The sequence below is a fragment of the Candoia aspera genome, chromosome 9, assembly GCF_035149785.1.
Source record: "Candoia aspera isolate rCanAsp1 chromosome 9, rCanAsp1.hap2, whole genome shotgun sequence".
Taxonomy (NCBI): Eukaryota; Metazoa; Chordata; class Lepidosauria; order Squamata; family Boidae; genus Candoia; species Candoia aspera.
The window spans coordinates 11474554-11486988 of record NC_086161.1 but is presented as its reverse complement, the minus strand read 5'-3'; the positions used below and the strand labels follow the sequence as shown (position 1 = coordinate 11486988).

The 12435-nt window shown below is 42.6% G+C and overlaps 1 protein-coding gene across 1 annotated transcript in view; it reads right to left on the bottom strand.

Moving 5' to 3' along the window:
* Positions 1-12435, bottom strand: part of ROBO3 (roundabout guidance receptor 3) — a 144841-nt gene that overhangs the window by 1628 nt on the left and 130778 nt on the right. Inside the window, exons 15-27 of the mRNA XM_063310891.1 lie at positions 10727-10851; positions 10272-10443; positions 9072-9266; positions 8426-8449; positions 8266-8311; positions 7058-7215; positions 6420-6695; positions 5774-5921; positions 4713-4940; positions 3710-3891; positions 3060-3167; positions 1597-1776; positions 51-205 (exon numbers count right to left, since the gene is read on the bottom strand). Coding sequence (XP_063166961.1) covers positions 51-205; positions 1597-1776; positions 3060-3167; positions 3710-3891; positions 4713-4940; positions 5774-5921; positions 6420-6695; positions 7058-7215; positions 8266-8311; positions 8426-8449; positions 9072-9266; positions 10272-10443; positions 10727-10851 — 1997 coding nt within the window. The remainder of the gene's footprint in view (positions 1-50; positions 206-1596; positions 1777-3059; positions 3168-3709; positions 3892-4712; positions 4941-5773; positions 5922-6419; positions 6696-7057; positions 7216-8265; positions 8312-8425; positions 8450-9071; positions 9267-10271; positions 10444-10726; positions 10852-12435) is intronic.

Here is a 12435-nt window from a genome sequence, read left to right as displayed (position 1 = left end):
CATGTAAAAGAAAAGGGGAAATAGGGTAATAGGAAGCCCTGCGCAATCACCTCATTGCGGTCCCCTGTTGTTCGGCTGCGTCCTGATCCATGGCCTCTGGATGCTGTGGATCCCCTGGAAGAAGAACTTCCTGTTGTAGAGCAATTGCTTGACACCTGGCTTCGGGAGAGAAAGCTGGGCTTGCTGTATGGAACAATTTCTTCTTCTGCCAGGAGACACCAAACAAAGGAGTTAAAAACAAACCAGAAAAAGCAACAGTCTATACACACAACTGATATTTTACAGTCTACACAGTTGCTGAAGCAAGGATGGGATAAAAATCATCATCGTCATCATCTCCTGCATCAATTATTTTTTTTCCAAGTAAGTAGAAGTGTGTGAGCACACTCAAACTCATGAAATAACACTTGGGCTTACATTGATTCATTTTAAGTCCTTGAGTGAACAATATCCATACCTCTGATCATCTCAAATTGCCCCTAATTCCTTGACTTACAAAAACAAATGTGAGAATAATGCAGCAACTTCCAAGAATCTGTCTTGGCAGAAATTCAGTCCAGAGTGCAGGAAAATGGTGGGAGGAGATGGGCAGGGATAAATTTAATAAATAGATAAATAAAATTCTGGACTCAGTACAGGGAACCAGGCTATGGAGTCCCTCCTCTGGGGGGAGATGGGCAGTGATAAAATTTGATAAATAAATATAGATCCTACAGCATACAATGGTCCTTGTCAACTACATAGTTCAGCAAAGTCCTATTTCAAATAGAAGTTGTGGATCTTGAAGGAGGCCTCTAATCTCCATAATTCGGTCTTCTGGAAGTGCCAAAAAGTGAAAGAGCTAGTGGTGAGAAGAGTGATTTACTATAGAAACCTCTGCGTGTTATGGTCACCTGCATGGCTGTTTTCCCCAGGAATTGTTTACTACTTTAGATTATAATCTGAACTAACACACCTCCTTCTCTCTGAGTTTCTCAAAAATAGCAATTTAGGCACTAGGAACTCTGGGAAGTGTAGTTTTATTTGGGTACCTGAGTTCTTAATGTGGAAGCCAGACATCTTAGAAATTATTTCCCAGGGTCCTGCATCCAGATTAATATGGCAGGGGGGCGGGGTGGTATAAAGTAGGCATTCAAATTCTGTCATATTGCAAAACTGAAATAAACAGTAAAACTGTCCACCGCCCAAATGACTAACAGCAGTGTAATTTGCTGTGTACCTCTTTAATGCTGAAATCTATTGCAATCTGCTTTGAGACTCATTCGGTTGAAAGGTGGAATATACATTAAATAAGCAGAAGCACTAAGTTTTTCAAGTGGAAAAAACAAACCGATTTCCATTTTTTAAAAAACAACAACCAATCACAATTCTATTTGCCAAGTCCCATTCTTGACCCATCTATAGTAACTGCAGCAGAAAAGCACTACATGCCATTCTCCTTGAATCTTCAAGGAGCTCCCTGTAGTCATCTTCCTTCAAAAGCACAGTGTTCCAGAAAGCCCTAGGTGAATGAGAATTCATATTGCTGGCCCTTGACTCCAGATCAATAAGCAATCTCAAAATGAGTCCACAATATGAGAAGGGTCTCAACATTACCATCTCGGTGCTGTTGGTAGAGCTGGCCAGCTATCGTGCGATGGGCAACTTTCCGGTCCATGGCTGAGGAACCACTGAGGTCTTTCTCTAAAGAAGGGTCACAGTCTAGACGTGGGGCACTGTCTGGAACAGAGCTGCTGAGATCTTCTGCAGGTGGTGGCAAGGGTGGTGGTGGGAGATCTGCAAGCAGAACTGATGATAAAGCATCCACTCTGGTTTTCTATGAAGCCCCTGAAATTTCTTCAGGCACTACTCCAATGTATTCAAAATATTCGTGTTAGTGCATTCACACTGGCAGCCCTAGGAACCTGAAAATCTCAGGATGGTATGTATTATACTCTGAACATGGCACTTGGAGAATTAGCTTCATAGCTGAAAGTACTTCAGTTGCTGAAGCAAACTTACTAGAAGAGAAGAACTCCTTGCTGTTATCTGCAAGAACTGGAAGGAAGTGGGGGAAGCAGGAACAACATCTGCAAATATATAGTTTGTCACTTGACTAGCTGTCATTGCTGACTTCGGAAGTCCACCCATGCACTGGGGTGGCTAGACAATCAGCAAGCACACATAGACTTGGAGGAAACCAAAATGACTCCTGCCCCACAGATGCTCCCTGATGCTTGTAGGTGAGAGGCTTTAATATCTTCTGTAAGTAGGATTTGACAATACCTGTTGGCCATGGGTATCATGATGTGATCTCATGCAATGGCCTGAGTGCTCAATAAACATAACAAACCAAACTGGAAGTCTCACGTGAGCATTGCGAGAACCTCAAGATCTAGCAATTGTGACAAGGGCATACATGCTTGCATACACAATAAACATCATGAAACAAAACCAGGGCAGTTCTTGAGGATTTAGCGGGTACTTTACCATCCTGGGGCACTGTGTTGTTCTCCCCAGCCCTAAATGGTGGCTTGTTAAACTTTTAAATAAGTAGTTATTCTGCTTAGTAAATTGCTTCATTGGTCACCCCTGGTGGTGTGCCAATTGGATACTTGCAACGTGTGGCTTCCTTGAGATATGAGAAAGGAAAACTTAAATGCTCCCTTGAAAACAATTGTGTGAGCAAGGTTCTATAAAAGGGGGTGGAAAGAAAAGATGCTTTCCAGATGTGAGTGGCTGTTTCTTGGTACACTCAAAACAAGCTCATGGAGGAACTGGCTACATTAGGTAATGGAATTAAGATGATGCTATAATTAAATGCATTGAGCTAGTTTGGTATAGTGGTTAAAGATCTGAGGCTAGAAACCAGGAGACTGAATTTGAGTCCTGCCTTAGGCACCAAGTCAGTTGGGTGACTTTGGGCCAGTCACTCTCTCTCAGCCATGGGAAGGAGGAGGCAAGGGCAAACCCCTTCCAAAAGCATTGCCAAGAAAACAGTATGGACTTGTCCGGGCAGTCACCAGGAATCAAGAGAACAGAAAAGGATAAACACAACCTAGCATAAGCTGGGCACTTACCGCCTTGTTTTTTCTCTCGGCGGTAGTGGCTGGACTTGGATTTCTTTTTACCTTTTGTTTTCTGCCCCAGAGGAAGCAAAACATCACCAAGGCTGAGATGGGGCTTGCCTGTCAGTAAAACCCAACATCAGTCAGTCTCAGTAATAACTTAGCTTTCCCCACCGAGTTACTGGCAAAGCTCAGAATTACTTACTTCTGCTAAATGGATTAAAAACATTGGTAAAATATGCACATTATGCTAAACCATCATGAAGTACGTTGGAGTGTGGCTTAGGGTGTTGGGTGAACTCAGTCATTGTTTGATTTCCTCCAGGTTCAAGCCAACATACATGCTCCAACCCCTTCACCTTGTATCCTCCCAATAACCTGTGAAGTAAGCAATGATCTTCATGACATTGACTACAAGGGGATTTAGAACCTGGTCTTCCCAAGATGATAGTCTAAGCACTGCACCATGAAGACTCTCAGAAGTCTCAGAGGGAATTAATCTTCTGCAAAGCAATCAATACAAGTGTTTTGCTCTTTCTGTAACAGGAAGCTAGTTACAAGGAAAACTCCTTGACATTCTGTTCAAAGTGGATGCCATGCCCATCACTATTCCCGAGATGTTATGGGGCACCTTGGAAGAGGGACTGAGAAAATGAACTCACTTTGACCTGGGGAATCCACATTCTCTGCACTGTGTGCTGGTGTCTGGCTCAGGTTACGTCGATGACTTTGCCTGAGAAGCATGCCTTCTGGCCTCTCTTCAGGCACATTTAGATTTGGATTAGACTGGGTCAAAGGAGGACTTGAGGGCCTTGGCAAGGGACCTGACCCATTGGGTAACCGCCTGGAAAGCAAAGGAGCATCAGATTAAATGGACAGGTTTTCAGGATGCCAAATTCCCTAATCACTTAAATGTAGCACTTTCACGGGGAAGGTATCTGATAATATGCATAGCTTTGGACTTCAAGTAGTATGCTTAAGCACAATCAGGATTACATCCTCTCTCTGCAGTAGGAGTTGTGATCACTTTCCATTGTACCAAATACTCATGCTTAGAAATTCAATGTTTTCTGGCAAAATGAGACAGTATGAATTTATATGTAAAAAGCAGTCCTTGGCACCTTGATTTGAAGCTATTGGCCAATGTCAACTTTCCAGAGAAGGATGAACCATGGATGAGGAGACTGGAGCCTAAGTCCTATGAGGAAAAGCTGCATGAACTGCATAAAAATTGGACACACCCCATTTTATAGGTGCAACAGCCATTTCAAGTGCAAAATAGGCAGTTTATAGATTTTGGAAGTATTTTGAGCTCAGAACCAAGTGTGGCACAGAATACAGCTGTTTCAAGTGCTGATCAACTTATTTGGGCATCACTAGACTGGCCTATGTTTAGCCTGCAGAAGAGACTATTAAAAGATGATGATAGCCACCCTCAGTTATATACAAGACTGTCACACAGGTCAGGGGAGTGAAGTTTTCTGTGACCAGGGCAGCACCATCCAGAGGGTTAAAACAGGCAAGATGGTAGTACCCAGCACAGTGATGAAACCTTTGTACATGGGTATATAATTGAGGCCAATATTCATTAGGAGGACATCAAACTTTAAGGGCCACACTACAGTAACATTGTAAGACTGGACTGCAGACTTGGCAAGCTCATACCTGGGCAGATGTGGAATCTCAAACTGGTGCAGCCTGGGAATATCCTCTGAAGCTCTCATCTCTTCCCGCGGTGAGGGAGTCAGAGTGGCTGTGGACTGCTGTCCATAGGAATTTGCAGGAGAAGGGGCATCGTTGCGAGGTGGAGGAGGAGGACATTCTTCTTCCTGGATGTTCTCCATTAAGTAGGTCCTCTCTGGCAAAGGTGGACACCATTCCTCCACCTCTGACCTATGAACAGTAGCAAGGTTCATGCATTGTCCTAAGCCATGATTTATTTTAACCATGGTTTATTAAGCAAGCCATCATATGCTTGTTCATACATAATAATAAGCCATTACACCTCTGTTCTACATACATGGCTTATTCATATATCGTGCTAAGCCCAAACCAAACAAAGCATGTTGTGGGTTCATTGATGCATGAAGCAAGCAGGTCAGCAAACTATATGGCTATGAGCAGACTATATAACATGCTTAATCTAGTTAGTAAATTAATTCATTTGGGCTCATGCTAAACAATGAACCATAAACTGACCATATTCACTCAATACACTAAGCTACAATCAAAGCAAGACAAAACAAAATACAGCTTAGTGCATTTCCTAGCCCTTTCAATGAGCTGGTTGAGTATGTTGAATGAACTCAACCAATAAAGTGATCATATTGGACCCCCAATACTTGACCAGTATCCTAATGGAGCACATGCTCCTTGTAGTTCTATTGAATAGGTAAGTTTATAGGGGAGAAGAAAGTCATTGATGGAGGGGCTTTTAAGGGCTCTAAAGCCTAAAAGTTTATTTTTGAGTCAGTCGAGGATACCCTGCGTGGAACTATTGCCAGTATTAATTAAGTATTTTCCCCCTCATGTTGTTCTGTTCAAAAGCAGGACATTATGGCAGTCTGCACTACAGGAAAATGCATTATTAGAAAAAGCTGGTCAAACTTCAGGTCCAAACTCATATGGACTAATATGAGCATGAAATCTACTATTCGGTGCCAGTTCTTTCAGCATGGAAAATACAGTAAAATACTGTGATTTCCCAGTCCTGCAGTGGCACTTACGTGAGTTCTAGTTCCTCTTCCTCTTCCTCCTCCTCCACATATTGGCTCAGTTCATTGGCAGATGGTGGTGGGGGAAGCACTTCTGTCCAGTTGAGGGATGGTGTTTTCACTGGCTTCCCCATTGATTTCTGTTTCCCAGGTTTAGCAACTACAGAGAGAGAGAAGTTAGACCTTCAAATACAGTAAAAGACTTTGGTTGCAAACCTATACATATCTCCAAAGGAACAGCTCTTATTAAAATTAATGAACCTGCATGTTTTCTTAAATTGGCAACCTAATCCTCTGTTTGTTAAGCTTTGCAGCTCTCCTAATCTTCCTGCAGCAATTTGGGCTTCTCCTGAACAAGAGGTTATGCATGCTTATGACATACATATTGTATCATATAACCATCAATGCTAGATTATCTTTTTCTAGGAAATGTCAAGCGTGTTCTTCTCAAGACAAGATGACAACATTGCAAGTTGAGGCTAGATACACTCAGGGGAGAAAAAAACGGTCTCTAGACCACGGATAGTGTGGGCTACAGTTTCCATAATTTCTAGCTATTGGCTATGCTGGCTAGGTCTTAATTAGACTTGTACTATAAAACATTTGGAGGAACATTATATGTCTGTGGTCTAGCTTCTTGTAGGCTTATGGTCCCTACCACTCTCCACCCTGCCCCGGTCGGGCTGGGCATACTGGATGCTAGAGATGCCAGGTTCATTGTTCCACTGGCCCTCCTCTTCATCAGGTGAGTGTAGATGTGTTGCTCCATATGGTACCACTGGTGTTGTGGCATACGGGGTGGTGTGCTGTGAAAATGCCCCATTGAAGGTCCTCATGTCATCACTGGCAGGGTCAATGGTACTGTAGATGGGGCCATCTGATACCCCTGTCCCAAACTTCTCTGTCTGAGCGATGTAATTAGAAATCCCAGCATCTACAAACAAGGAGAGATGTTGTGAGCCTTACCAAGGTTTCTGGTTTAGCTGAAGCAGATTCAGCAGGCCTGAATTCTAAACACCTCTAAGCTCTGTGGGTTTTGCAGACTACCTTTTGCTTGTACTTAATGAAAAAGGGAAAACCGGGTCCTTATTTTCAAAACCCTGTCTCAGTTCTTCTCCTGGGTGGGAGTTGCTCTCAGCCCCTTCCTCTAAAAGATTAAGCTTAATCTTCTTACAGGAGCCTGTCCACCCTGTTCTCCCCATTATCATCTAGCTGGCTACATATATTTGCCTTTTGCTAGCCAGTTCTAGACTTCCCTTGTTTCTGAGAGAGCAGCGGAAGCTATGGGACTCTTACCATTGTAGTATCTTTCTGTGACGTTATGGTTTCCTGTGCAACAGGACATTCCAGGGTCCTTTGTCTTCCCGTTCCGCAGCAAGTTTGGGGCTGGCCATGAGTCTGCCAGCCATGGGTAGCTGGAGGCACTAGTGGCCATGGCCAGCATGCCAGGCCGGCTAGAGGAGAGACAGAAAAGTCACAATTATTTGGTGACTAATATTAGTCCTGTTGCTGGCGTTAAAAAAAAAATCTGAGGAAGTGTGCATGCTTTACTTAATTAATTGATTAAAAATGGTTCCAATTTGCATACATTTTCTTTTAATTGAAATCAGTTATGAGGTGAAGAAGGCACTTTCAGTGGTTTTAGATCATGCGAATGCAGGTTGCAACAAGCAACACATTAAAGGAAGGGTTGCATTTTTTTTGTCCAAAGCATCAAAAATTTTTTGTTAAGAAATGTACAACATTTAATTTTGGAGTTTGGTTTACATAGTATTTTTAACTTTGCTGTTGAAGTTCAGCTTTCCCAAACTGGTGTCCTGGGGAGATGAGTATTATAGCCCAACATACCAGGAAAACACTTTGGCTGAAAAAGGCTGGAGTTATATAATTGCTTGCTTGATTTCTTAATTAATAAATAATTTAACTCTTGTAATGTTCAAGAGCAATCATTTATATATTCCTTGGTATTTGAGGGATTAACATATTCCAACATGCTGCTCTGTTTTGTGATTAATTTTTTAATCTCCTCCCAGGGTGAAGTGTTTGAAACAGATACATGAAATTTGGTATAGAATAAAACATGGTACCCTGGAGCGATTTCATGCATTTCGGCTATTTCATTGAAAAATACAGAGGGGGTTGAAATAAAGATTGACTGACTGACTGCCAAAAAAACCAAAACAAAACCCTGACTTATATGATGAGTTATCATTGTTTCAACATTTCCTCCAATATGAGATAAAAGTAGAGGGAGGAGCTTTGCCTTCTCAGAACATGCTTGCCCTGTGCAATTTTTATTACTACTTAGAAGTTCCTTGATTATCAGGATTTAGTTGATCAAAGGATTTGAACTGATCAATCCAATCAATTAACTGATTAAATGTTGCAGTAGCTTTAACTTCCGAGATTTTGCCCTGATCAAGCAGAAACACGGGTTCTACTACTAAGAACCAGTAAAGCTTATGGGAGAATACTTCCTGTTAGTCCAAGGCCTCCGCACTCACCTGCTGCTGCCGACACGTGCTGGGCCATCTGTGTGGGGGAAAGAAACTGCAAGAGAAAACAGCACACTGTCGGGGACGCTCCTTTCAAGAACAGGACAAGGGGTGGATTGGTGGTACTCAGGACAAAGCAATATGAAGGGGAGGGGGCAAAAAGCCTTACCTGCTGGTGTGTATGCAAAGGAAGCTGAAAAGAGAAGCAAGCAAAGAGTGAGGCAGTTCAGAGAAAGTCACTGCTGGGCTAAGCAAGGATGGGCAGGCAGACTAAAGTAAAGTGATGTGGGGCAGTTTAGGTCTGTGGTACAGCAGATGCACTGCATGCAGAATGGCATACATTCCAAATCCCGGTTAAAGGGAACCCACCAAAGAGGAGGAGAGCCTTTGAGACAGGAAACCCCAAAATGGGCTTTGTGTCCCATTCACAAAGGCTACATTTTCCTCCAGCACTGCTCAAATCTCTATGTTGGCCCATTAACACAGGAAAAGAATTTGAAAGGAATCCTGTGAGAACAGAAGGGGAAGCTGGAGGCAGTTAGCAAGAAGCCTACTTGTTTGACAAGGCCTTCCCCTTCTCAAAAAAGGGCAGATGTTTAGGAGGGGTGGTCCAGCCTCCAGGGCATAAAAGGGTTCAACTTCATCTTTGGAGCAAGTGATTCCCTTGGAGCTCTCCATGGTTCTGAAATGCTCCATTTTGCTTTTTAGGCTTCTAGTCAAGGACAGGACAAAGGACCTAGTAAAGACAGCCAACCCACATCCTTCCTTAAGAATGCTAGAGTGGGGAGTTGGCAGTAAAGACTAGCCTATCTCACCTGTATAGTGGCTCATCTCCTTCCTTTTCTTCCGGCGACAATAGATCCACACGCTGAAGCACATGAGAATGACCCAGCAGGCTCCTCCGATGCCAGCAATGAAAGCTGGCTGCTTCACTACATCCGTGATCTGCTCAGCAAGGCTCACACTATCCCCACTGTTCACAGGGACAGTATCCTGGTCTGGTAAGGGCTCTGAAGCAAACATGGAAGACAAAGGCATTTGCAGTCAGAAGAAGTACAATGCTTGAACTAGGTTAATTACACAGTGAAGATGGGTAACCAGGTTGAAGATTGCAGTTTTCCTACATGTAGAGTTAGCATACCAAGGAAAGAGCCTTGTTTCTTACTAATTTTCTATCTGGTGGGGAAAGTGTTTGCATGAAGGAGCACTCAATCATATGGGTCTCTACTTCTACTGTTCTAAAATAAGGAACTGCTATTCTCTTGTCCTACTGATGTGGCAAATGTGTCTGATAATTCCTTACATCCCATTGCACTTTATCTTTCTTCTTATATTTTTATCCTCATCCATCTCCTGTTTTAGAACTAAAGCTATGAAACAACTGCAAGGGAGAAATTTCAGGGTGGTTTATTTTTGAATAAACATATTTAAGAAGACTTGGATACCACCCAAACCATCTAAAAACATGATGGTAATAGTGGTGGAAGTAATAGCAGTAATTGTCATCTTCACTGTAATAAATCAGTTTCCTAGAGACTGTTGGCAGATTGCTAGGAAAGCCTTTGGCCCAGGAGAGAGCAGAAAAGTCACACACCAGGCATTTCTATAAAAATAATTTTATTTACAGAAAGCAAACATATTTACAGGCTCTTAGTGAGAGCTGCTTAACTCTCTACATGCCTACACAGAAGGGAAACTGAAACTAAAACAAGTCCAGGCAAGTTCTTCCCCACAGGTGCAAAAATTAACATCTGAAAAGAGGACAATTAAATTCAACCTCTTCACCCAGCCAAAATGATTAGTTACCATAGTAACCTTAATCTGTAGTAGAAAACATATTAACAGAGCCCACCACTGAAAAGGCCCTCTCTCATTCCTATAACAGCTGTATCTTTGAAGATGCTAGGATGTGCTGCAGAGCCTCCCCAGGTCACCCACATGGTTGGGCAGATTGTATGGGAATAGATCCCCTTTTTTTCCACCTGTGGACATATGAAGGAGTCCTGCATACTCACTGATCTGTATGGTGACTGGGGCACTCCTCACTCCGATGCCAGCACTAGTGGCAGCAGCAACCTCTGTGCGGTAGATCATGCCAGGGACTAGCCCCAGCAAGATTGTTGAACGCATTGTGCCATCCACTGTCTTATTAATGTGATAGCGAGACTCATTTCCCAGACACCAAACCTGCCACAGGAGAAGGAGGAGACCATAGTAACTAATGGCTGAAGAAAACTTACCCTGCAAAAAAAACAAGCTGCACATCACCGGATTGTAGTATCTACCACAGTAGAAAATTTGTGCACTGGGCAGGAAGTTGGGCAAGGCAATCTACAAAGTACATTCTAACCTTATGATTCCATACTCCAGCTTTCATGACCATCAGAAGTCCAAAGGACTTCAGATCCATCATTTTGGGGGTGTCACATATTGCAGAAGTTGCCAAAGATATTCAGAGAATCCATCTTACCCGATAATCTTGGATGATCCCATTTTGTTCTCCAGCTGGAGGTGGCTCCCAGGATACACTTATACTAGTACTGTTGCTGGTTCCCACTGTCACTACAGAAACTGCTTGAGGAGGAGCACTAGGAGCTGGGGAAGAGGAAGGAAAAGGAATTTCTTGCTCAGAGTTGTCTGAGAAAGTTAGCTGCTACTTTGAGTTGAGCAACCACACCAAACAGTGTCAGGACATGCTGGCTGAGTTCTTACATAACACCAAGTTTTGATATGTATGTGCTTGGTTTTTGCTAAGCATAAAGCTAAAGAGCATCTGATCTGTTCCTGCAGACAAGAAATCCAGGGAAGAAATGGAGTAGCCATCATTATTAACAACAGGGTGTCAAAGTCAGTGCTTGGCTACAACGCCACAAAAGTTAAGTTTAAGGCAAGCCACTCAATCAACATTACAGTGATCCAAGCCTTATGTTTCAACCCCAGATACGGAGGAAGCAGAAATTGAACAGTTCTGTAGCATCTTGCAGCACTTTCTTGTCCTTAACATTTTTTTAAAAAAGCATCGTAGGAGATTGGAATGCTAAAATTGGAACTAAATAGCATCTGCAATAATGGGATAATTTGGCTTCAGTATACAAATACAAATATAAATATAAAAATATAAATATAAAAAACTCAATAAAATAGTTAAGAGCAGAGACATCATGCTGACAACAAAGGCCCGCATAGTTAAAGCAATGGTGTTCCCTGTAGTAACGTATGGCTGCGAGAGCTGGACCATAAGGAAGGCTGAGAGAAGGAAGATCGATGCTTTTGAACTGTGGTGTTGGAGGAAAATTCTGAGAGTGCCTTGGACTGCAAGAAGATCAAACCAGTCCATCCTCCAGGAAATCAAGCCAGACTGCTCACTTGAGGGAATGATATTAAAGGCAAAACTGAAATATTTTGGCCACACAATGAGAAGACAGGACACCCTGGAGAAGATGCTGATGTTAGGGAGAGTGGAAGGCAAAAGGAAGAGGGGCCGACTAAGGGCAGGATGGATGGATGATATTCTAGAGGTGACGGACTCGTCCCTGGGGGAGCTGGGGGTGTTGACGACCGACAGGAAGCTCTGGCGTGGGCTGGTCCATGAAGTCACAAAGAGTTGGAAGCGACTGAACGAATAAACAACAAAATACAAAATAAAGCAGGAGACAGACTAATAGAGTTCTGCTAAGAAAATTCGATGTTTACAGAAAATACCTTCTTCCAACAGCCTAAAAGATTACTCTACACATGGACATTAGTCAACGGACAACACCAAAATCAAATTTACTACATACTCTGCAAGCTGAGATGGAGAAGATCTATTCAATCAGCAAAAACAAGATCTGGTACTGCCTGCGGCTCAGAACATGAACTCTTCCTTTCAACTTAATTCATCAGGCAGACAAGATATTATCTCAGCAATATTCCATACGATTATACAGTGAAGGCAAAGCATATATTTAATGGATTAGAGTTGATAAATAGAGTGCTTGGAGAACTCTGGATGAAAACTTGTGACATCACCAAAGATAAAGCCAGAGAAATGAAATGTAAAAGGCAAAAGAGGGTGAAATAGCTGCCTGCTGATATATTGGAAATAGCTGAAGAAACAAAAGGCTACAGAGAGACAGAAGGAAATTTGTCCAACTAAGGGATGGTGATTGTAGCCATGAAATAGAGAGTTGTCGGCTC